This window comes from Myodes glareolus, chromosome 7 (genome assembly GCF_982192425.1).
Source record: "Myodes glareolus chromosome 7, mMyoGla1.1, whole genome shotgun sequence".
Classification (NCBI taxonomy): Eukaryota; Metazoa; Chordata; class Mammalia; order Rodentia; family Cricetidae; genus Myodes; species Myodes glareolus.
Genome location: NC_142032.1, coordinates 73,717,574 through 73,743,421, shown reverse-complemented (window position 1 = coordinate 73,743,421; position 25,848 = coordinate 73,717,574). Strand labels below are relative to the sequence as shown.

General features: G+C 44.6%; 1 protein-coding gene across 15 annotated transcripts in view; it reads left to right on the top strand.

The window, feature by feature from the left end:
• Positions 1–25,848, top strand: part of Tacc2 (transforming acidic coiled-coil containing protein 2) — a 212,040-nt gene continuing 186,192 nt past the window's right edge. For 6 of the 15 annotated variants that reach the window (XM_085693203.2, XM_085693197.2, XM_085693201.2 and 3 more), the window contains exons 1-2: positions 8–129; positions 18,822–18,956. In XM_085693203.2, coding sequence (XP_085549329.2) covers positions 18,954–18,956 — 3 coding nt within the window. In that variant the 5' untranslated portion in view covers positions 8–129; positions 18,822–18,953. Of the gene's footprint in view, positions 130–18,821; positions 18,957–25,848 lie in introns of all 15 variants that reach the window. The other 9 variants (XM_087908369.1, XM_087908373.1, XM_087908375.1 and 6 more) reach the window with 7 other exon arrangements.

Below are 25,848 nucleotides of genomic sequence, written 5' to 3'. Positions count from 1 at the left end.
GCACATTTATAGAACAACTCCATGTGATCCCGAGGAAGGCAGACCACGGCCAGAGGACAGTGCTCAGTTGTGACCTCGGAGACAGGCTTCGTGCCTCCTTGCTTCTCTCTGCACTAAGCGGAGACTGGGGTAAGTGAGTCTCAGATTGACAGCTTCATTCCTTTGATGCATGCCTTTGACCTGGTTTGGTTGCGGAGGTTGGAGGGTTTCACAATTTTCTCCTCCTGAAGGGAAATCAAAGCAGATCTCTGCTTCTTCCCCTCCTCCCCACATTGTCTCCTAAACTAAGTGAGCTGTCTTTCCTGTTAATGTATTATTGGTTACTTTGGGTAGGATACAACCCCATTAACCTGGACCTTGGTCCCTTTGGTTATAAAATGAGTGATTGGAGCAGTGGATAACTACAGTAATTTCTGCTTTCTGGGGTTCTGTCCTTTGCACACTGTGTTCCCGAGTGTTGGTAATTGTGTAGAATATTCACTGGAGACCCCTAAGGCCCAGGCTAATATACAGGAGGGGAAAGGTTATCTTAAGACTCATTGTCACTGTCGGCCTTGGGGTATCTGAGAATAAATTTCTGTCAACTCTCATTTTCAGACCTTTTGTTGATATGGTTGCCAACTCCATGAGCTGCCTTCTGATCTCGACAAGGCTGCATTTCTGAGTTTAACTTGATATCAGTTATAATTGACTCGTCAGGGCTGGAGTTAGGCAAAATCCTGTTCAGTTACTCAAAGGTGTGTGTGTGTGTGTGTGTGTGTGTGTGTGTGTGTGTTGTTTTTCACCTCGTCCCCCAAGCCAAAGACTGAAATTCCTTATCCAGATTACATCACCTATGATCTTTCATGCAAATGTCTACATTTGCACAGAGGCCAGAGCTCAGACCGGGTGGAGCTCAATACAAAGAGTGTTTCCTAGCACTCAGAGAGCCCTTGCTTCAATTCCTAGCACCTCCCCAACACTGCATAAATGGGGAGTTGGTAGTTCACAGGTATAATCCTAGTACTGGAGACGGTACTAGGTCAAGGTCATCCCTCTTTCTATATTCACACAGAATTCAAGGCCAGTGTACACAGGGTCAAAAACAAAAATCTTGCTGGGCGTTGGTGGTACACACCTTTAATCTCAGCACTTGAAAGGCAGAGGCAGGCGGGCCTCCTGTGAGTTCAAGGTCAGCCTGGTCTGCAGAGTGAGTTCCACGACAGTCAGGGCTACACAAAGAAACCCTGTGTCAAACAACAACGACAACAACAACAAAACTCAAATAAAAAAAAAAACCAAAAGACAAAAACACAGCAGTTCAACAGTTCAAATTTTAGTTGCTGCTTTTCAAATCAGCCCACTGTCCTTTGTATTTGGAGTTCTGTCTCAGGTGCAGCAAGAGACTTGTTGACCATGTGTAGCTGGGTATGGAGGAGAACTTAGCTAGTTCTGCTCTAATTATGGCCTTGGGTTTCCGGTTTTGCATCTCGCTGCTCTGTATCAAAAGGAACTTGGGCAGTTCAAAAAGATCCCTGTTGCCTTTGTCTCCTTTTGCTAGGCAGGAGAAGGAGCTTGCTACTGGGGTGGTGGTTCTGGTAGGGCTCTTGCCCAGGAGAAGGGGAGGAAAAGAAAGGAGGCGGTGGCAGAAATTGAGGAGGCAAGCATCCAGAGAGCCTGGAGACTGGTTGTCTATGAAAAAGGAAGAGAAATGAAGCAGAGGGCAAGCAGTGATCAGACATCCATCCCTCCCTTCCTCTGATGCTCTCACTGAGACAGACTGTGGTCATATTGTGCACTGGCATAATCTCTGCCCACACAGAGCTCCCCCTAGCAGATGAAGTGGGTACTCAGCAGACCATCACTATGAGGTAGAGAGTTGCCATGATGGTGTCGGGCCACGTGGCTGAAAGACTGGGTCTTTTAAATAGAAACGGAAAGGTGAGGAAGAGGAGTCAGCTTTGGGGGAAAGATGGAGGAATTTACTTTTAAATAGATGAGCCCACTGCAGTCTTTAAGTAGGGATGCCCAGTAAGGAGAAAAAAGTTAACTCAGGGTGGAAGTGAGAAGTCCATGGGAGCTAGTGGACTCTCCATGGAGAAGGCCAAGCTAGATGGTGGGGTGGGTACCAGTTCTCAGCAAACAGCTTTCCTGGGAGGATGGGAAGGACAACACAAGGAGAGCAGGACTGAGCAGCACCTTGTTTGTAAAGGCTTAAGGGGAAGTGGATAGAGGTGAGGGTAGAGCTGCCAGTGGCCAGGGCTGTACCGGTACTGAGAGAGGATCTAAGATGAGGTGTGAGTTTGGGGTCATGAGCAACTTCTGAGTTCTGAGTGTAGTTTCAGTGAGTATCATTTGGATGCAAGAAGCAGAAACTTACTTTGAAGAGGGAGTAGGCAGTATTTGTTGTGTGGGTAGACCATGGGCCTGCAGCAACATTCACACCAGCATGGCTTCTTTTAGCTCTTAGGGAAAGACTAGTCTCTGTGAGGTCCCTTATCCTGCTCCTTCCTAATTTCAGTAAGTGTAGATGAGAATTCTCCATCACTGATCTCCACCCCTTGTTACTAGGGGGCTCTTTTGATTGACTTTCAGGGTCCCTATCAATTATACAAAGAAAGAATATCTGATTGATCCATTTTGAGCCAGTATCTAGTTCTGCTACCAATAGTAGTACCCAGAGGTAGATACATGGAGTGGCCCAAGGCTACTCAATCAGGAAGAAGATGAGAAAAGGAATAGAGAAGTCACAGATGGAAGGGTGGTGGATGGGAATTTTCAGATTAAAGTACAAAATACAAACCTCCAGACATTATTGTTCAAATGTGTGGTTCATGGCCGTAGAGTTAAAAGCTGGGTCCATGCTTGTCATTGGCATCTTTTGTGGGTCACCGACAGCCTTTTGAGAGTCTTAGCCCTGGGTTTTTAATTCATCTTTGTTTAGAAGAGGTATTTTTATATTCCTACCCCGAAGACACAGATTTGTCCCTGTGTTTTAATCCAGTGAGATGCCTGTGTATAGCAGCAGAGTCAAGATCACTGCACTTGCCAGTGTTTCGTGAATGTTATTAATGTGGGTGTTTAAAATTGACACAGTGGAGAGAGGCTGTGATGACTGAAGGCTCTGAGTTTGTGACCTAAAAAGGGGAAATTCTCTCTGCACTCAAGTCAGGGAACAGCGTTGGCGGAGCTCCGTGCCAGAACTGGTACCAAAGAATCATGATGAGATTAAACCCAGCAACAAGAAATGATGTTCAACACAGAGATCCGTGTTCGGCAGTCAAAATCCTGCATCTGTACAAAGTTCAAAACTGAAAGAACCCATGTCTAGGTGTTCACAACCTGCAAAGAAATATCCTGGCTCTCCCAAGGACTGGCTTTTCCCAGAGTAGCCGACTTTGTACTTCCCAGAATCAAGCTACAAGACTTAGGTCATGCATTCTGGTGTCTCAAAAAACAAAAGAGAAAGAAAAAAAGAATCAAGCTACACAGCATTCCTAGGTTTGGTTGTGGCTTTTCAGATCAGCCCACTGTCCTTTGTATTTGTTCTGTTCTCAGGTGGGACAAGAGCCCTGATGGCTCCTCTCACCTTCTTCATATATAGCTAGGTATAGAGGAAAACTTCTTAGCTAGTTCTACTGTAAATATGGCCCTTGGTTTCCAGTTTTGCATCCTGTTACTCTGCAGTTATAGCAGAAGGGACCTGGGCAGTTCAAAAAGACTCCTACTGTCACTGTCTCCCGAGAACTCTGCTGGACAAACATAGCAAGTGCTTCTCTGGTGATTCTGAGAGGGAGCTGGCCCAAGTGAAGGGAAAGGGAAGGAAGGAGGCAATGAAAGAAGGAATTCGAGGAGTCAAGTTGGGGACTGGCTGTAGATAAGAAACAGATGGAGAGAAAGGAGTTTAAAAGAGACCGGTGTGTGTGTAACCAGACTGGTCATTTATTTATAAGTAGAACCAAGGTTTTCATTTTGAGGGAACATAATTTTATAAATGAACCTGTGAACTTGAAAACCAATGTATCTCTAGCTGAGCATGGTGGCACACGCCGTTAGTGCCAGCACTCTGGAGGCAGAGATAACAGAATTGTTATTGGAGGCCAGGTGCCCTTCATAATAAGACCCCATTTCGAAAACAAAGCAAAAAACAAACAAACAAAACAGGGACAACAAAAAAACATGGTTCTGCCAGGCGGTGGTGTCGCAGGCTTTTAGTCCCAGCTTTTGGGAGGCAAAGGCTGGTGGATCTCCGTGAGTTTGAGGCCAGCCTGTTCTACAAAGTGAGTTCCAGGACAGCCAGGGTTGTTACACAGAGAAGCCCTGTCTCAAAAAACAAACAAACAAACAAACAAAAACAAAGCCAAAAAAACCCCATGGTTCTATATTAGCTTTCAGTCATTCAGAAAACTATTCCAGGGCATATGCTTCTGCTGAGGTGGATAATGAGGTGTGAGGTAGGATTGGCAGTGATTTTGTGTGTCATATTTCATAGCAAACAGAAGAAACAACAACGTCTTGAATTTTGATCTGTCATAAGATCACGGTGTCATGTGTTCTGGTTCTCTGAAGAGCGCCTGGTGGTGAAGGGTTTGCATTGCTGTTGAGACGTTCATAATGGAGCGTCTGTCAGGAGCACCTCTCCTTTCCCAGCTCCTGCTTGTTCTACTGCCCCGGGATGTTCTAGTGTTTGCATGCATCTTCTTTTCATTTAGCCTAAAGAGATTCAGTTTGTTGTAGCTCAGTGTACAGCTGTTAACTTTAGAGAAGCAGCTGGAGAAGGAATGGTGCAATGCCCACGGGGGATCAGTGATTGGCAGCATAGCCTCTGTCAGATGGATAGGTAGAGCATGAGGGAAATCAAAGAATTATCCTTAGGAGATTCATTCATACATGGTTAGAACAGTCCTCAGGTCCAAGTTTTAGCAGTGGATCATGATCAGACACACTATCCCAAACCCACATCCATGGGAGGAAGGCTGAGCTAAAGTCTCGCAAGCAACACTTGGGCCATGAGTTCATTGGAAGTCCTGGTTCCCTTTGCTCAAGTACAGCAGAGAAATTCAGTTTGGAAAATGAGGATCAAGTCAGGTTTGCTGGCATACACCTGCAACCAAAGCTTTCAGGAAACAGAGGCAGGAGGATCTTTCAAGTTTAAGGCCAATCTGACCTGCCTCAGTGAGTTTCAAGCCAGCCAAAGCTACACAGTGAGCCCTTGTCTTAAAGGAGAGTAGGGAGCTGGAGAGACGGCTCAGCTGTTAAGAACACTGGCTGCTCTTCCTGAGGACTGGGCTTGATTCCTAGCACCCACATGGCAGCCCATGACTGTGTGTTGTTCCAGTGACAGGTATCTAATGCTCTCTTCTGGCCCCACACCAGGCTCGTGTAGTATGCAGACAAAATGCATATAATAAGACAAATCTTTTTCAGTTTTGTTATTGTTTGTTTGTTTGAGACAGGATTTCTCTGTGCAGCCCTGGCTGTCCTGGAACTCACTCTGTAGACCAGGCTGGCCTCAAACTCAGAGATTCACTTGCCTCTGCCTCCCAAGTGCTGGGATTAAAGGTGTACACCACAACCTTCAGGGAAAGTAAATAAATCTTCAAATAAAAAAAAAAAGGCAAGAAAGAAAGAGAGTAAATGAAGCCGAGGCTGGTAGCTTTAATCTCAGCAGCACTTGGGAGCTAGAGACAAGTGGATCTCTGAGTTTGAGGCCAGCCTGGTCTACATAGAGAGTTCCAGGACAGCCAAAGCTACCTTGTATGACCTTATCTCAAAACTAAAATTAAAATTAAAAAGAAACAGTAGGAAGAAAAGAAGGAAAATAAAACTAATTTGTTTTAATGGCTTGCATGACTGTCTTGCCTGATGTCAGCGAAGGGCGAGCTAGCCGTTGAGCCTTCACAGACAGAATGTAATCTGGCCCAGCCAGGATTATCTCAGGAACTGGAATGAGAGAGGAAGAATTTCTTCTTTCCCTCCATTTTTTATGTCTTTAAATTTTTATGATGGATGTTTAAAGCACATACAAAATAAGAGAGTGGAGGAAACCTCCCGATGTGCCCATCACTAATCCCAACAACTGTCCACACTCAATCAATCTTATTTTGTTTATTGACCAACTTTCCACTGACATCTACTGCCCTGTCCTCACTATAGACTGGTCAAACGCAAATAAGACCACCATTCAATCAGTAATATCTTAGTATATGTTCAAAAGACGAGGACTCAGGCCAGAACAATGATTGGGTGAGGTGAAGTGCCTGTCACCAAGATTGACAACCAGAGTCCAACCCCTGAGACCCACATAGTGGGTAAATAGTATAGAGAACTGACATTCAAAAACTGTCCTCTGACCTCCACATGTGCTATCATATATGTACACCCCACACACACGCATGCACAGTAGTAAATCAAAAGGCAATTAAATTTTTTTAAAAAGATTAGGACTCTCCTTGTATATGCATCACCATAGAGTACTTATCCACATAATTCCTTAATATTCAAAATCCAGTTTTTGTTCAAACATCTCTGATTGTCTCACTTTCTAATTCTGTTGCTCTTATAAGAGTATCTAAATTCAGTTACCAGCACTCACATGGTTGCTCACAACCATCTGTAACTCCAGTTCCAAGGAATTTAATGTCCTCTTCTGGCCTCTATAGGCATCAGACATACATGCAAAAAATCACACATATAAGATAAAAATAAATCCTTAGAAAAAATCCAAACAGGATTCATAAATTGCTTTTATTTTATTATTTATGTACATAGGTGTTTCCCGTGAATGTATGCTTGTATGCCATGTGTATGCAGTGACCACAGAGGCCAGATGGGGGAAATGAGTTCTCTGGAACTGGAGTTACAGATGCCTGTGAGCCACTATGCGGGTGCTGAGAATCACACACAGGTCCTCTAGAAAACTAGTCAGGACTTTTAACAACTGAGCAGACTCACGTTTTTGAGCCATAGCAAAAATAAAGTCTGAAAGTTAACAACATAAACATGAAAAAGTTTTAAATGATCAAAGGAAATTCACATTTTTGATCCTATAACTATAATGATTTTAATTGTTTTTTTTAAAGTTTTAGTAGCCAGTACTTATAAGTGTCACCAGCAGTAGATTAATTACTTATGAAAATTCTATTGATTTAACTAGAGGTTTAACATTGATCTTTTTTTAATATTATAAAACATAGGTGCTTGATTATTGAGAGTAGTCATTAATAAAGCAGGTCCTTTTTAAATCATTATTGGAGCACGGGAACAATAAAAAGCAAATTTTTAAGTCAGTAACTACAGCATGGTAGTTTAAGGTTTGCTTTGTGTGTGTGTGTATGTGTATGTGTATCTGTCTTTTCATGAAGCCTATTTGTGAGATTACCCATTTTAGTAGAAACCTGTTATTTCTAGGAAAAAAACAAGGCCTAAATTTTACACTTGAAACCCATTTAGCCTGGCAGGTAACTGCGCTTCAGTTTTGAAGCTTTCTTATTTAAGAGATTCAGGTAATTTAATTTCTTTTAAAACTCTGAATTTTTATCATCTGTAAACAACATGTCTATCTTTTGAATCCATAGTAATTGTAAAGCCAGAATGCTTTTAAGGCAAAAGCAGACTAAACTTTGACCAGATGAAGAACCAAAAGACTATCAAGGCATCTCCATGTCTCTATAGTTTTTCCACTTGACCAGCATGATTTATTTGCTTGATATTAAACAAGAAATATACTCAGTTCATATTTAAAAGAAAGCTAAACTGCTGGAGGTTTCTCCTCTGAGGCTAAGAAAAGAAGGAAAGTTCCAGAAGGACTTGGATGAAAAGAAAAGGGAAAGCGTCATTTGGCCATGATATCCCTCCCTAATAACCAGGTTAGGCTTTTAGGCAAAACAATGAAGGTGTGAGCCAAGCCATCAGGTGGCCCCAGAGGAAACAAAAGATGACCTGTGGCCCTAGGCCTGTGGGGCTCAGCATCAGCTCCCATCACAGAACTCTGAGAAGAATAGGTTTTACAGGAGTAAGCAGGAAGTATAGACCAAGCAACTCCCGCATCTCTTGACAATAACAAAGACTTACTATTTGTGAGTTACCCTTAGCTTCTCTGTGGTACTCCTGATGGTGGTGTTGCTGGGGCTGAGGTCCCAGGGTAGCACTGGGTTTCCCTGAGGAGGACAAGAACGCGAGGGACTGACCTATCTTGGTGTGGCAAAGAGGGGCAGCCAACCCTCTAGGATCCTGCCTGTCCACAGTTTGGGCAGGGTCTTGGGAGCAGGAGAGGTGAGAGACAGTTCTTCGTTGCCAAATCTGAACAGGTTTGGAGTGGAGTCCATTGGTATCTAATCTTCTTACAGGTCACCTCAGGACTGCCACCAGAAGCCGCATTTCTATCACAGGAGGCCTATGGGCCTTTTCCTGATCCCCCCTTTCACCAGACACCTCAAAGGCCATATTCAGCAGATCTCTCCAAAGGGGTTTGAGGCCTCTGAAGTTCTTTTATAAATTATACTCAATTTTGAATACTATTTTATATTAAACAAACTTGTTTTCAGTTACTTGCTTTAGGCTTAGCTTTGACAAGATAAACAGAAGGCTAAAACATGTTCCCTGTAAATGAATCACATGTGTACTTGGCATGACTACAAACATAATTCTCAGCACATTACAGAGTTTGAACATTTGAGAGGTAATTTGCCAGTAACTTACATACCTTAATTATCTTTTAACAGTTTATAACAAACTAGTAGCTTTTATAAGGTTAGGATTTCACAATTTTGTCCCTGTTAAGTTTGAGACTTAAAATATATGCTTTTGGGCTGGAGAGATGGCTCAGTGGTTAAGGGCTTTGCCTGCTCTTCCAAAGGTCCTGAGTTCAATCCCCAGCAACCATATGGTGGCTTACAGCCAGGCTTACAGCCATCTGTAATGAATCTCGGTACCCTTTTCTGGCCTGCACTGTATACCTAATAAATAAATAAATAAATATTTAAAAAAATAAAATAAAATATATGCTTTTGAATTGAAGGTTTCTTTAGTATCGGACTAAACTTTAAACTATAAATTCAGTCCACTGAGAGACTGGGAACTTTGTTTTCTTGATCCTTTCATAGCATACCTTTACAAAACATCACAGTTTCTTCTAGTACTCAGTTTTTCCAAATAACAAAAGCTTAGCAAAGTTACCAAAAACAAAGAGTTTAGATGTACATGTTTATCTTAGTTTCTTTTAGCTTGAATAGATCTTTATAACCATGGGAATTCATAAACGTTAAATATTAATTATTAAACATATGTTGTTAGCAATCTGATAAATACAAATAGATAGATTTTTTTATTTTTCTTCTTTCTTTCCTTCTTTTTCTTTCTCTCTTTCTTTCTTCCTTTTGTTCTTTCTTTCTTTTTTTTTGTCTTTTCAAGACAAAGTTTCTCACTGTAACAGCCCTGGCTGTCCTGGAACTTGCTTTATAGACCAGGCTGGCCTCAAACTCACAGAGATCTGCCTATCTCTTCCTCTGAGTGCTAGGATAAAAGGTGTACACCACATTCTATTTTTTACAAGCAAAAGTTGAATCCAAGTTATACATATTGTATGCTGTAGCAAATCTATTTTAGTATGGTGTAGCAAATTAAGATTACCTATTCATAGACTTTAAAGTATCAACACATTTGTTACAAGTTTTTATAAAGTATATATATATATATATATATTTGATTTTTATTGAGCTCTACATTTTTCTCTGCTCCCATCCCTGTCTCTCCCCTCCCCTTCAACCCTTCAACCCTCTCCCAAGGTCCCCATACTCCCAATTTACTCAGGAGATCTCTTGTTTTTTTCTACTTCCCATATAGATTAGATATTAGATCCATGTCTGTCTCTCTTAGAGTCCTCATTGTTGTCTAGGTTCTCTGGGATTGTGGTTTGTAGGCTAATTTTCTTTGCTTGATGTTTAAAAACCACTGATGAGTGAGTGCACATGATAATTGTCTTTCTGGGTCTGGGTTACCTCACTCAAAATGATATTTTCTAGCTCCATCCCTTTGTCTGCAAAATTCAAGGTGTCGTTTTTTTTTTTTTTGTTTTTTTTTTTTCTGCTATGTAGTGCTCCATTGTGTAAATGTACCACATTTTCCTTATCCATTCTTCGGTCAAGGAACATTTAAGTTGTTTCCAGGTTCTGGCTATGACAAACAATGCTCCTATGAACATAGTTGAGCACATGTCCTTGTGGCACGATTGAGCATCCTTTGGATATATACCCAAAAGTGGTATTACTGGGTCTTGAGGAAGGTTGTTTCCTAATTTTCTGAGAAATCGCCACACTGATATCCAAAGGGTTTGTACCAGCTTGCACTCCCACCAGCAATGCCGGAGTGTTCTTGTTACAAGTTTTAAGATAACTTTTTCTGTTACAGACTACAGAGATCTTTATAAAACCACAATCTCACTATTCTCACAGACCTTGAGATAAAAGAAAGTTTACATTTAGAAAAAAGTTTCAGTAAACAAAACCAAAGAAAGAGGGGTGGTGTTCGGAAAGCTAAACTTCTGAAATTACATTTTGTCATTGTCATGTGTAACCTCTATTGGCAATAACCTACCTCTTAGCTGTTCTCAAGCACAGAGTGTCCTTTCCTGGGATGTTCTGTTGTGTTCTCCTCCCTATCACAGAGCCTGCTGGTCACCCTGACCCAGGACAAAGACTGTGGGAGAAACTTTTGAAGCAGGCACACCAAATCCACTCTCCAGAGCCAGCCTTTCACAGTTTAGAACAGTATGTAACAATATTTCTATATTATTCGTACCTAAAAGACATTTGAACTTCTAAAAGGCTAAACCCAGTGATCAGAGGGAAGGACAAAAGCAGAGAACAAAAAGACTTAGAGAGGGCTGGTGAGGTATCTCAGAGGTTAAGAGCATTAGCTAGCTGCTCTTCCAAAGGTCCTGAGTTCAATTCCCAGCAACTACATGGTGGCTCACAACCAACTATAATGAAATCTGGTGTCCTCTTCTGGCGGAGCAGGCATACATGCAGACAGAACACTGTATACAAAGTAAATAAATAATCTTTAAAAAAGAAAAAAGAAAAAAAAAGACCTAGAGAGAAGACATTTTTGAGAACAGAGAGTAAAGAAAGCTTAGAGAAGGGATTTGGGGATCATTTGCCTGTGTGGTGGTAGAAGTTTGTCACAGTCTTTGAGGATTTAGAAATTGACTGTGTCATTTCTGGTCATCGAGACTGATTTATCTAGTTTGTATTGAGGCCAAGCCATTTGTAGTAAGACAATGTGGCTTACTGGAGTATGAGTCCAAGGAGGGAAAGAGATTAGGGTAGGAGAGGACTTGATGCCTATAATAAGAGCCCATGGGAGCTTCCATCCAGAGGGCCTTCGGAGTGATCCTTCGTCTGGCGAAGGACGGCTATGCAGTCGGAGGCCCACATTGGAGCACCGGATTGAGCCCCCCGAGGTCCGGAGGGGGAGCAGAAGGAGGAGGAACATGAAAGACGAAATCAGTACTGCGAGGGATGCTATCACCCACTGATACAAGGGAACGGATCTGATGAGAGTTTACCAGGGCCAGTCGGACTGGGACTGAACGAGGACGTGATCTAGCCAGATTCTCGGAATTTGGCCGGATTCTCTGACTGTGGCTGGCCCGGGGTCTTTCTGAAAAGCCATTGACTATGACACTGGGACCTGTTTCCTCTGCATATGCTGGATTTTGGGGATCCAGTCTGTTTGGACGCTCGCCTTCCTGGACCTGGAGGGAGGGGGAGGGAGCTGGAGCTTCCCACAGGGCAGGAAACCCTGACTGCCCTGGGGGACGGAGGGGAAGGAGGGGGGGACTGGGGGGAGTGGGAGGGTGTTGGGAGGGGGGGCGGAAATGGAAACTTTTATAATTTAATAAAATTTACTAAAAAAAAAAAAAAAAAGAGCCCATGGTTAGCTCAGGCTCCAGCGAGCCAGCAAGAGAGACAGAAAGCTCCAGGAGCGAGGGAGAGACAGAGAAGGTAGAAAAGGAGGCATCCTGAAAAAAAGTGAAAGTAAAGAATTTCCATGAGGTGGAGGTGAAAGAGACTTAGAAGGGGGGCTGTAAGTAGAAATTTTGGCAGAGGGAAGACTCCAACAGTGTAGGAATGGAGCTGCAGGGAGAAAAGTGGAAACATTGTAAGACAGAGCCACAATCTGAGGGCATGGCAAGGGATCAACACGGCTTGTGAGAGAGATGCCTGGGAACAGCAGAGAGATGTCCCTCCTTCCTGTGATGGGCACCCTAAAGGTCATAAGGGGGCTGCCTAGCTTGCCAGCACAGCTTTTTATTAGTCTCTACTAAAAAGGAGAGAGAGAAAGAGAAAGAGAGAGAGAGAGAGAGAGAGCACATAGGCAGTCCTGAGACAACCCTTAACCCAAGTAAATGAGAAGAGACTAGTGGGTAGAGTAGGTGGCAGAGAGAAAAAGCCAAAGAGACAAACTTTAAAATTTGGAGTCAGATATGGTGGATGACAGAGGCCAGCAGAAACAAATGATTCGTGCCACAGGAGGGTTAAGTTTGCTGTTTTGGTTAAGTCAAAGAAGAGACCATGCCCCCAAAGGAGGACCTAGTGTTCCTCCCCCTCCCCCAACCCCAAGTTTGGCACCAAATGTAAGTAGGTCCAGCAAGAAACCACCTATCAAAGTCACTCCTTGGATACAAAGCAGTTTGTTTTAAAACAAATAAACAGCAGGAAAAAAAAAAAACAACGTATCAGGCTGCCTTGGACAGCACCCAGTTGCCAGACTTGTTGGGTTTTATATGGGTATATGGTAGAGGGAGGCTGCTGGAAAACTGGAACAGCCAGGTGATAGGTGTGGGGACTCTCTCAGACAGATGGGGTGCTAGCAGTTGCAGTTAGGAGCATTCAGTCAGCCTTTTAGGGCTTTGTAGAAACACGTTAGGTTTCTGCTTCTTGACAAACCCCAACTCAGATAGGAAGGATGCCATCCTCTGACAACACTGCCGTCAGCACTGGGCCCTCTTCGTGACCTGGGAACAAGCCAGGAAGCAGGCTTCACGGTGTTTGTTAGAGATATACCTCTAACCCCTGGGTGTTCTAGAAACTGGAGCAACTGTTACCTTGCTTTATGTGTGGATATGTATGGGTACATAAAATATACTTACATATACATGTATACATAAAATACACATGCATATACATGTATATATAAAACAGCCCCTATTATTTTGCTTTTATCTCAGGTGTACAAGTGCTACCTATATTCCTCCTTCTTTGCTTGCCTGGCTCCCTGTCTTCCTTTCACCCTGACTCTTTTTATTTACTTCCGTATAGTCCTTAATTCTTTTCATTTCCTTGTGTTCTTCAATGACCTTTATTAAGTTTGTAGTTGAATGCATTCTTCTATGAGTATCTTATAATCTATTATTTCTAGAGTATCTTTGCCTTTTTCTCTATTTCTTTCCTGAGTTGAATCAATAATCTTTTTGTTTGTGTCTAGTCATCCTTCCTTCTTTCCGTCCTTCCTTTCTTTTTTTCTCTCTCAATTATTTCTGAGTCTTGTTCGGTTACAGTTAATTGCCAGTTTTTGATCTTTGATTTTCAAATCAAAAGTGAACAGTCCTCTAGACTAGCTTTGTTTATTTCTATTTGCGCTGTTAAGTTTCTTATCCAAGGTACTTTCCATATATTCAGATGTTTGATGATATTTCATTTTGGGGAGAGTGCTGACTTACAGTTTCTTCCTGCTTCAAGGCTAGTTGTGGTGTGCATAAAAGAATTTCATGATGGATGTATGTGAAGGATTTTCTCCTGACTTCTCTTTTCAGTGGTTCTGTATGGATCTGTTGGCAGTTTTATACATCTTTGCCAGGCTGGTCTATCTCAGGATTCCCAGTTGTCAGTCCTAGTTCTGACTCCACAGGGAGGCCATGCTTTCTGTGATCAGGTGCCAGGAACGTTTCCCAGGCTTCTGATTCCGTGTTTCTGTTTCTTTCTTGGAGAACTCTAAATGTTCTTCCTTCTTTCAACACATAGGGTACCTCTGTTGTTTCTGCTCATCACCCCCCTTTCCCAGAATCCATGCGTTTTGAAGACTGTCTTTAACTTCTGTCTGCCCCTTTAAGTCCCCTTGTAAGCGTTACAGTTCAGACGGAAAGCTACCCTGGCAGTTGGGAGCCAACGAACACCACAAAGTCACACCACACAACAAACATCACACAAGAGATTTATTGGGAGGGAAAAACTGGGAGAGTGGCTGCCTCTGCTCAGGAGAGAGACAGCAAGAGACTGAACCAAATACAGGGTCTATATAGGGTTTCTTAGGGGCGGAGCTTTCCAGGGTGGGGATTGGTGGGCTCTCAAGTCGAGAGCTTGGGACAAGTAAGAGATTGGTGGGATTTCAATTCCCGAGCTTGGTGAGATTCTGTGGTCAGACTCTGGGCCAAGCTCAGGGATTGGTTGGATTTTGTGTTTAGGGATTGGTGGGATTTTGTGGCCAGAGCTTGGTTAGGGGTAGGGTGTTTTTCCTTGGCTCTGGTCTCGGAGCCAGGGTGTTTTTTCACTGGCCCTTTTCTCCCTACACCCCTGTGTTTTTAAATTTGCCCCCTTAATCCTCCTATGGCCATTTTAAAGGACCTGTCGTGAACTCTTGTTCCACCCAGGATCCATTATTACCTGCTTCTGTTTTCGTACACTTTCCTTGGGAGGTCAGTCAGTCTGCTGCCTGTAGACATTTGTAGGAGTGAGGAAGGCAAAACTTGACAAATTGTGCTAAGGTTTTATGACTGCACTCTTTTTTCACAGCTGTTTCGAAGAATGCTTATACTTTTCATTCCCTGAAGGCAGAGAGACTTGTTTGTGTGTATATGCTTCTCCTCGTTGCTTGTCATCACACGGGGAAGGAGGTTTGGAGGCAGGGAGTTAGGGTGCTTCTATTATTTCCAGGTACCTGGAAAGCTAATATAAAGAGGCAAATGCTCTGAGCCCTCCCCCGGAAGCGTTAATAACCTCGAACAGTACTTCCCAAACTCTCCGTTGACTTCAGAATTCTTAATTACGTTAGATCGGGATTGGTGGAGTGACATGGAAATGAAAGACAGCAGGCAAATGTTGACAGAAGCAGACGTGTTCTTTAATCCTAAAAACTGAGGGGACACAGTGCCTCTGCAGAAGGAAGACTGTGCTCACATGATGTGGGGAGTTTGGGGTTTCATAGGATGGGAAAGGGGGAAGTTTGGGCATGGAAGAGTCCCATCTGCAGGTCAGCTCCCCTGCAGTCAGGGGGTGGCAGATACCAGCGGTTTAATGTGCGCATCTCCTGACCAGAGGCTTCCTTGGGGTGTTATCAGTCAAGGTAATTTTCCTTCCAGAGCTTCTCAGGCCACCTGAGGTTTTACGTCATTAATTCTTCAGATTATATAGAATACTTAAATTTCTAGTTGATTTTTTTAAAAAACTATGTATGGATATTTTGTCTGCATGTAGGTCTGTATGCCACTTGTGTGCCTGGTACCTGCAGAGGCCAAACAAGGGTATCAGGTCCCCTGGAAGTGGAGTTACTGATGGTTGTGATTGGCTGTGTGGGTGCTGGGAATTGAACCTAAGTCCTTTGGAAGAGCAGCAAGCTCTCTTGTCCCCCACACCCCCCCCCCGCCTTAAAACAGGGTTTCTCCTTTGTAGCCCTAGCTGTCCTAGAACTTGTTCTGTAGACCAGGCTGGCCTCGAACTCACAAGATCCACCTGACTCTGTCTTCCAAGCACTAGGATTAAAGGCATGCGCCACCACTGCCCAGCAACAAGCATTCTTACCTCCTGAGCCTAGCATCCATGTTGGGCGGCTCACAACTCCAGTTCCTGAAGGACCTGACACCCCTGGCCTCTAAGGACACCCACGCTCATGTGCACATACCCACATTCAAACATACATTAATTAAAAGGATAAATCCTTTAAAAATTAAAAAAAACTACTTTCTATTTAAACAACTGTAGAGTCTAATAACAGTATTTACAAAGTCCTACAATGTCATGTGGAGGGCAGATGTGTTCAGTTTCTCAGTCGGGCCTTAACAGATGTCTTGTTACTACTGATACCTTTGACACTGCTGTAATTGACTCGCATGCCATCCCTCCTCCCCTTTAGATGGCTGTCATGTGGTTTGGCCTGGAACAGTCTCTGTCCTCACTCTAGCCTGCCTCACCCCTTCCCTGAGCCCACAGTTCCCAATTATATCGATACTGCATTCGATTCCCAAATGTGACCACGCAGCTCAGGTTTTGGATTCAAACTGATGTCTGAATTCTTTGTGGGTTGCTTCAGCTTGTTTGCATAAGCCGTGCGGTTGCTGCTAATCTCGTCAGCAGAGAGGGGCATGTGGAAAGAGGGGATAAGAGAACCACATCCTGGAGCGTGTCGTCACATATCCGTGCGGCAGGAGCAGAGACCCGCTGCCGCAAATCCAGATGCGAGTTCATGTTTTCACTGAGAGCCCAGGGGCTCTGCAGAGCTAATATCATATTGTTCTTTCAGAACAGGATCCTCTGAGCCTCATCCCAGAAGCCTAAGTCTGCCATAGACTGGCCCCAGCGACCATCAGGCAAAGGCCATGCTTGTCAATTACCATCTGAACTGAGGGACCCATTGCGCAGACCTCCTTTGTGCGGTGTTCTTTGTAATCAGATTCACGGGTCCCAGTGCCAACCAGGGCTGCTGTGAAAGGGATTTAACAGGACCTGTGGTGAAATCTGATTGGTTCACTTATGCTACCTCACAAACTACCCCCAAACACTTGATGATCTGAAACAAGAGAGACCTCATTAGCTTTTCTTCTGTGGGCGAACACTTTCAGGTAGGCCAGCTACTTTTCTGGGTGGTTCTCTCGGTTTCTGTTGGGATATGCCTGTGGTCGGCTGTGGACTGGCTCGCTTTCAGTCACCAGCCGTAGAGACAGAGAAACATGCTAGCTCAGTGTAATCCCAGAACGAGGTAAATTGAAGTTGGGCTAGTAGCTAGTTAGAATGATGGTGCGGAAATTCAATGGGATGGCTCTCGCTAGTCTGCAGGCGGCATCACTGACTGCCACCCAGCCCGTGCCCAGTGATGTGATCATGGTTCAGAGATCCCTGGGAGAGTACTTCCAGAATCCTGATGGGATGCAGATAATGGAACAATGGAAGTAAGTTCCCAGGGATCCAGAATGACCTTCTCCGGCTGGAATGTCTATCATCAGGAGGTAGTGAATTTCCCACTACTAGCAATACCCAGAGCGCACTGGAGAGTCTATAACTAACCCAGGTTCTACTTTTAAGAGGGCTAGCTTGACAGACAGCGATGTCAAAAGTACCTGGGTCTTCATCCCCCAAAATCAAGATGGTGCTGATGGGCTGGGCCGCCAAGACACACTTCAAACATCCTATGATATCATTCTCTGTCTCCCCACTAAAATACAACACCAGGGTTCAGGGCAGAGCGCTTCCACCTCCAGAAGCTCTGCCTCCCAAGCTAGCCTATGTTCTCAATTTGGTTACGGCCTCTCTTCCCATCTCACCGAGTACCTTGTGTCCCTTTTCACCATACTTGGACTGCTCTCTGCCCCAGTTCATGCACTTACTCAGTCCTCGTCTACTTCCGACCCTATTAGCTGGGACTTGCCTCAGCTCCGACCCCTGTTCACAGTTCCCTTGTTTCAGCAATCTTTTCGCTTGATCTAACCAACGGCAGGCCTCGGCTTCCTTTTTATAAGCTCCTCAACATCCCAGACAGAGACAAGCTATGGAGAAGAGGGGACACGTTTGTAAACAGAGAAGTCTGGGAAACAACTTGGTGTCCACTTCAGTTGGGAAACATCCTTCTGTGGGCATGGGAAAGTCTTGTTAGATTACTGCTAAGTTTTTTTTCAAAGGCAGTTTCGAAATCTCAATTTTGTTTTTGTGGGTTTTCTGCTTATAAACGTGTTTATACTGGGAGTGTAGCTTTTTGGTAGACACCTTGCCTACACTCACGAGGCCCTGGGAGAAGTAGGTATATACATATATATATATCCTCAGATGTCATCTGGGGTTTCCCTGTCCCTTAGACTCCAGCTCAAATCTGCATAGGCAGCAGATCTTTGAAGTCTATCTGAGATCGTGCATTCCCAAGGGCTCACCCTCTCCGGCCTCCTATGCCTTGGGGCTTTTGCTTCTCTTTGCTCTATTTACCTGCGTGGGTAAAGTTTAACTGCTTCTTCCAGTTCATCCCCAATCACTCCTACCAAGATCTAATAAAGCAAGACAAAGTGAGTATGTGTGTAGGGGGGGTGGGGGCAACATCAGGAAGCCTCTCCCCACAGGTTCAGACTCCCCATAACCAGCCTGTGTAGTGGGACTATCCTGAGTGCTCCTGATGTGAGCTGGCTGGTAAAAATGGCACAGTCGTGCGGAGCTAGCTTTGGAGCAGCCAGTCCAGGCTGTCTACATGTCCCAGCAGGAGTGACTATGTCAGTGTTGTCTCTAATCAGAGTCCTGGGAGCAGGGGGTCCTAGATTGTCCATGCTCTAAAGTTCTGTGGGAACGAACTGTGGATGTCCAAATTTCTCAGAGGCCTGAGAAATGGAGGAAGGGAAAAATACAAGACCCACAGGGGAGGGTGTGAAGGAAGAGCTATCATTTCACTCAGACCTCAGGGAACAAGCAAGTCCTCGGTACTCATAAAAGTCTCCTGCCAGAGTGACAACCAGGCAATGTCTCTTCGTAAATCTCTCTCCCAGGCGACAGCTGTTTGTTTGTATTGAAGTGGGAACATGATAACAGAGCTATAAGTAGCTCTGTGCTTTGCTGTGCAAGGTAGGGTGTCAGAGCAACTGAACTGGATCCCAGCAGGGAGAAGCTGAGGTTCCTGGCTGCCTAGGAAGAGGGCTGGCTGGCTGGCTGGCTGGCTGGCTGCCTGGAGGACCAAGCTGATGTGGGCAACTGGACTGACCAAGCTGCTGGAGCCACCCCGATCTTCTCATGGTGAGTAATATGACCTGGGCCCCACTTTCTGCTGGTGCAGCCGGTGGACTGATGACCAGGGCCGTAGCAGGCAGGGCATAAACCTCTCATCCGTACTGGCTTCTTGGCTCTTGCCCCAGAGAAGCACCTTGCAGGCATGAGACTAACTGTGTGAGGCTGGCCCTTGGTCCAGCTCCTTCATGCTAAGAGATGCTGGGGGAAATCATTGACACCTCCCAAGCCTCAGTTCTTCACAGATGAAAGGAAGTAGTAGAGAAGATGACCTTCATATTTTCCCAACAATTCCATCTGTATCCGGAGAAACTCCAGAATTTATCAAATGTTTGAAATGCACCAAGGAAAAAGAAATTTTATATATATATATATATATATATATATATATATATATATATATATATGATATTAATTCACTGACATAGCCACAAAGTCCAGCAGGTTACATGTAGTGCTGTCCCAGGGCAGGTGGGGCTGGAAAACCTCCCTATGTCTCTGTCCCATCATGGATGCAGTTGCTCCCAAGTAGCTTCATCTCTGGTTCTCCAGTTCCCCTCTTCCCCACGCCTGCACAGCCCAGACTCACAGTCCCGGCTGCAGTGGTGTTCTCCATCTGACCCACCCATGTGAAGCTCCTGTATAGTTGTTCTCGTCCACACTTCTAAGTTCTATTTCTCATCAATGAGACAGAATAATTGGCAGAAGCAGCTGAGAGAATCTAGTTTGGATTGGCATCAAGGATATTGATCCATGGTAATGGCGAGACATGGGAATGGAAGCATGTGCGTGGCTTGCTCACATCAGAGTGGATCAGAAGGCAGAAAGATGGATCTGTAGCTATATAAGCATCCAATGTCCATGAGTAGCCATACTGAGGATTGGCCTGAGTCACTAGCCATGCAACGATTTCAATATAAATGGCTTGACAAGAAGCTTCTGAAAGCATTTACTTTCTCCTCCTCAGGCCTATACTGTTCTTTCCCATAGTCAACCACTTTTTTCAGCTAGTGCACAAGTTAGTTAGCTGTGCTTTGTGCTTTGTGCTTTTTTTGTGTGTGTGTGAACTTTTCCTAGTGTGATGAGCTAGTAGTGTTTATAGTTCACAACTTTAGTGTTTGGGGGAAAGCTTCATTTTATACAGGAATTTGCTTGGAGGTTCCAGAGACCCACTGTTACTAATCAGTCCACGGTTCACTAACTGTCTGGCTTCACTGAGCGGTGGTGGTACACACCTTTGACCCCAGCTACTGGGAGGCAAAGGTAGACGGATCTCTCACTCTCTACAGAGCAAGTTCCAGGATAGCGAGGGCTACGCAGAGAAACCCTGTCTCAAACAACAACAACAACAACAACAACAAAACAAACACACAATCCAAAGTCTGATTCTTTGAGAGCTTTATTGGAGTGAGCTCACCATAGCCTGGTGAGGTAGGTAATATCATGATGCCCATTTAGAAATGACAAAACTGAGTATGGAGAAGCTGACGTACCAGAGTTTACATACCATGTGAGTAGTGGAATTGGTGGTCTCCATGCTGAGGGACTCTGTCCCTTCTACTGCCTTCAAAGTGAAGCTGTCCTGAAGCCCCGTCCCTCATCAATCATAAAGGACACAGCTCCAGCGCCTGGGGTAGTCGCTGAAAAGATCGTGTTATAGTTTAAATGTGAAATAACCCCACCCCCATAGGGTCATGTATTTGAGCACTTGGTCCCTGATAGTAGAATTGTTGTGGGAGGTATGGAACTTCCAGGAGGTTGGACCTTACTAAAGGAAGTGGGCTGCCTGCGAATGGGCCTTCCACCTACAGGTCCAGTCTCTGCTTTCTGATTTGGTGTGAGCAAGCTCCTGTTGCCACAGAGTTTAGGGTGGAGTCGCCCTGTGAATGGCAGCCATGCATTGCCTCCCGTGAAACTTCAAGCCACAACAAAGAAATCCGTCTTACACATAAGTTGTTCCTGCTCTGTATTTTATCACAGTAAGGAATGCAACCAGCACGCATGGTCTGTGTTCATGTGCTTTCATTCACACTGGCAAAGGTAGCCCCGGGTGCTTGATGGTGGTCAGGGCAGGAGTCAGAGGTGGTATCTAACAACCACAGTTAATGGTGACTGTTGGCTGTGTCCAAGGGGAATGGTGGCACCAACCGTGGTCACAGCAGCCACCACTAAGTTAACAAAAGTAAATGTCCAGTCAGGTCTATTCTTGGTGTGACCTTAGTAATGGACAGTGACTCAGGTCAATGAGTGTGGCTCATTTTGCTCCCCAAGATTCCCTTGTCTGAATGCGCCAGCTGTCTGCATCGCTGGAGTAAGACAGAACCCAGGGGCCTTACCCAGGAGCCAGGAGCAGTTATCAGGGGCTGATGCCCGTTACCCGGTGACCCACTCATGGCCCTCCTCAGAGTAGCCACATATTATGTCCAAGGGGGAACAACTGCAGCTCTGGTCAAGCTGAATACCCTGATCTGCTTGACAACCAGCTTTCTTATTCCAGGCCACAATAGGCACTTGGCTTTATGGTAACAACCCTGTGTGTGCCAGCCTATGAGGTCCAGTAATGTGGTTGTTTTGTTTTTTTGTTTTGTTTTCCCCTGAGATACAGCATGTCAGTAAATTCTGCCTTGTGATGAATCTATAGAAGCATATGCCCCCTATGGGCAACTGTCTCATGTGTGGTTGAGATACTCTGAGGAAATACCTCCCATGCTCATGCCCTGGGAAGAAAGGGTCATAGGGGAGGATCAAAAAGTCCTGCCTCCCCCAGAGAACCTAAACAACAAAAAGGACCCCAAGAGAGACATACATGGATCTAATCTACAGGGGAAGTAGAAAAAGATAAGATCTTCTGAGTAAATTGGGAGCATGAGGATCATGGGAAAAGGTAGAAGGGAAGGGGGAGAAAAGGAAGGGAGTGGAGAAAAATCTATAGCTCAATAAAAACAATTTAAAAAGCAAAAAAAAAAAAAAACCACTCCCACCCGGAATTCTAGTTCCACCTTTAGGTAGGGTTCCCACCCTTTGGCCACATCTGACTTTAGTGAGTTTCTGGTTCCTCACCTGCTGAAGAGCAATAATAGTTCTGACCGTATAGGTTGGCTACAAAGATTATACATGAACCAAACATAGTACCAGGATTATGCCCTCAGCAAATAATAACTGTTCAAGATGAGCCACCTCCCTTCAATAACAGTCATAATGATAAAATGTTGGCAGAGCTTCTCTGTGTTTCAGCATTTGCTCCTATATAACCACATAGAAATGTCTTATTAATTATAAATGCTCAGCCAATAGCTCAGGCTTATTAATAGCTAACTCTTACAACTTAAATATATATGTATGTATATGAATATATATCCATTTATATTAATCTATATTCTGCCACGTGACATTATCTCTCTTTCATCTTGTACCTCCTGTTTCCTCTGATGTCTGACTGGCGGCTTCTCTGACTCCTCCCTTCTTCTTCCTCCCAGTGTCCTTAGTCTAGTTTTCCCGCCTAACCTTATCCTGTCCAGCTATTGGCCAGTCTGCTGCTTTATTAAACCAATCATGGCAACATATATTCAGACAGTGTAAAGGAATATTCCACAATAAAAAGCTTCTAGTCCTGGGTGCCTTGGGTTTTCAGCTCCAGGGTAACTAAAGCAAGAGGAAGCCTACTTGTGTCTGACTAGGACAGTTGGTTCTTTGACCCGAATCTTCACATGGGCAACACATTCCTGTTGATTAGTTTTAGCTGCTTGACACAACCTAGAATCACCTGGAAAGGAGGAATTACTACATCAGGTTGACTGCTGGCGTGTCTGTGTGGGATGGTCTTGATGTTTAATTGAGGTGGGGAGATCCCCATGAATGTGGGCGGTGCTGCTCCCTAGACTGCTGGTCCTGAACAAAGTGCACCAGGAGGAACTGAGAAGGAGCAGCAAGGATCTCAATCCTTGTGTTTATTCTCTCTCTCTCTCTCTCTCTCTCTCTCTCTCTCTCTCTCGCTTTCTCTCTCTCTCTCTCTCTCTCTCTCTCTCTCTCTCTCTCTCTTTTCTTCACTGGATGTGACACTTTGATTTCTTTCCTGCCTTGCCTTCCCTTCACTAATGGAGTGGAGCCTGGGATTGTAAACCAGATAAATTCTTCTCCTTAGCTGCTTTTAGTCAGGGTTGTTTATCATAGCAACAGAAATGAAACTAGAACATTGTGTCAAAGGCCTAGGTGTTGCCTGAGTACAGGACGCAGGTCCAGATTTGGGGCTGGTGCTCATTTCTCAAGAGCAGTTGCCGGCAGCATGGTTCTGGGCAAGGTGCCTGGGGGTATTTTTTCATTTTTTGCACGTCTGTCTTGTCCTCCCCAGCCTCTTCTCTGTCCCTTTAATCTTCCAGCACCAGGACCAAGCGGGCCCAGACAATTACCCAACTCCACTCTCCCCTGCAAAGCCCCACTTTCTCATATCTTCTCTGTTCCAGGCCAGGTCCTCTGTGTCTTCACCAGTTAAACGCCTGGCACTTTATACACTAGCAGCCCCCGTAAGCAGTTAGCAGTGTATCCGGAGACCTCTAGACTACTGAAGCCAGTGAGTTCAGATGTCTGATCTGCCCCACTCTGAGCCCTGCAGGTCTTCTCTAAGGCTTTTTATAATAATAATAATAATAATAATAATAATAATAATAATTCTTTGGCTTTGTTTTTCCAAGTGTCTTCAAATTTCTTCTTTTGATAGATTCCAAATTCTGTTTGTATATTAAGCTCATAAGGTTCAGTGCTGGGGATATGGCCATATTTGGAGACACAATCCTGAAGAGGGGCTTATAGTAAAATGAGGCCATACTGGTAGGCCTTAATCTACAACTTGACTGATGTTCTCATAAGCAGCAACTGAGAGACAATCATGGAAAGGCATTGGAAGAGGACAGATGTCTCCAGGGCAGAGAGAGGCATCCCAAGCAAGGCACCCGTACCAAGAGAGGGTAACGCACTGCTGTGTTTACCTCTACATCCGTGGCATTCCCTACGTTCACCTCAGGCACTCAGCCATGGTTCCCTGCCCAGAGCTGACCCTTCATGGCTCTGGGCCCTGAACCCACTCACATTCTTGGAGAAATCTTGAACACTAACTGAACACTCACACCTTTTGAGTATGAGCTGGAGATCTGGGGGTCAGTGACAAGGAGTCATGTCACCAAAATACATGGAACTGAAAACTGGGCACTGAGCATGCCCCCCCCCCCCTTTCAGAGCCCTGCGTACCTCAGAGCTGGCCAGTTTCTTGCTTCCCCCTTCCTTCAGGAGCAGTCTCCCACTCCTTCCACTTCCCGTTGTCTAGCTTTCACTGGGTTTAACATCTGTTCAAGATTCCCTTCTTCATCCGCCACTGCTCGTCCAAGACCTTTGCTTCATAGGGTTTTTCTCTAGCCTGGAAAAATTCCCCTGTCATTTAAGAGTTCTTTTTCCCCATTTTTCTGAACCTTGACATCTGATAAACACAACAGAAACAATCTTCAAACCTCTCCCCCCAATGCTAGAATTCCTCCCCCGCCCCAACTATAGATTACACAGAACCCTACAATGTGAAATACAGCTTTACGAGAACTATAGGCAGGCATGGCAGTGTGCACCTTTGATGCCAGTGCTTGGAAGGTGCAGGCAGAAGAATCAGGAGTTCAAGGCCAGCCTGGGCTGCATAACCACCCGGAACTACAAATCTCAAAAACTCAAGAAAATAGTTGTGATGAAATTCAGGTAACATAAATTTACACATTTAATTTTTAAGCAAGCAACTCAGTAAAACCATCTGTACACATACTGTTCCAGGGTTTCACTGGTAGAGTTACTACCTCTAATTCTAGAATATTTTATTTAAATATTTTTAAAAAAATTTTATTTATGTTTTGCCTGTATGTATGTCTGTGTGAGAGTGTTGGATCCTGGAGTTACAGACAGTTGCGAGCCTTCATATGGGTGCTGGGAATTGAACCTGGGTCCTTTGGAAGAGCAGTCGGTGTTCTTAATCACTGAACCATCTCTCTAGCCCCTCTAGAATACTTTTATCACACCAAAATAAATCCCTGCACCCAACCATTCAGCTGTTCTATTCTTCCCCTAGCTCCTGGGAACCACATCTTCTCTTTCTGTCCCTGTGGATTTGTCAATTCTGTCAATATAAACAGAGTCACCCGATGTGTGGCCTACTGTGTCTGTCTCCTTTCACTTCTCAACACTTTGGACACTTAACAGAGCGGTATCATGAACCAATGCTTTCTTTTTATGGCTGAATAATATTCCATTGTGCAGTTAGAAAGTTGGTGATCTGGGCGCATGCCCACACACACACACACACACACACAATTCTGCTCTATTCAAATGCAAAATGGACTCTCAAGCTCTTTGGGCCCCAGTTCTCCCCAAGAGGGGCCTTCAACACCTCCAGGGAGTGTGTAGTATTCACCTGGTACCCAGGGATCCTTGAACAAAATGCCCATTTGTTTCCCTGAATGGGTTCTCTCTGGTCACAGGGTCAGAGCCTTCTGCAGGTACTTTCTTTCACTGGAAGTAAAAAATGAAAGAATCATGGGAGTAGAATCCAGTGGGTGGGAGTTTGTCTGGGTGCCTGGGGCTCTATCAGGTCTGTAGGTCTCCTTCACCCCAGAGGGCAGGCAGCCTGCCTATCAGCAAATCCAGTCACACAGTGCTTTTTTTTTTTTTTTATGACTTCACTAGTTGAAACCCAAGCCACGCCTGGCTAAGTTCATTCAGCACACACCAAGCGTGCCAGACTGCCACGTCATCCGCTTTCCACGAGTTTTCTCTGTCTTCCCATAGTATCTGCGGTGGAATTTCCCCAGGTGCACACAAGAAGCTCTGTGAACACGTGACTTCTTTCTAGAAAGAGATCTGTTCCCTGATCTCG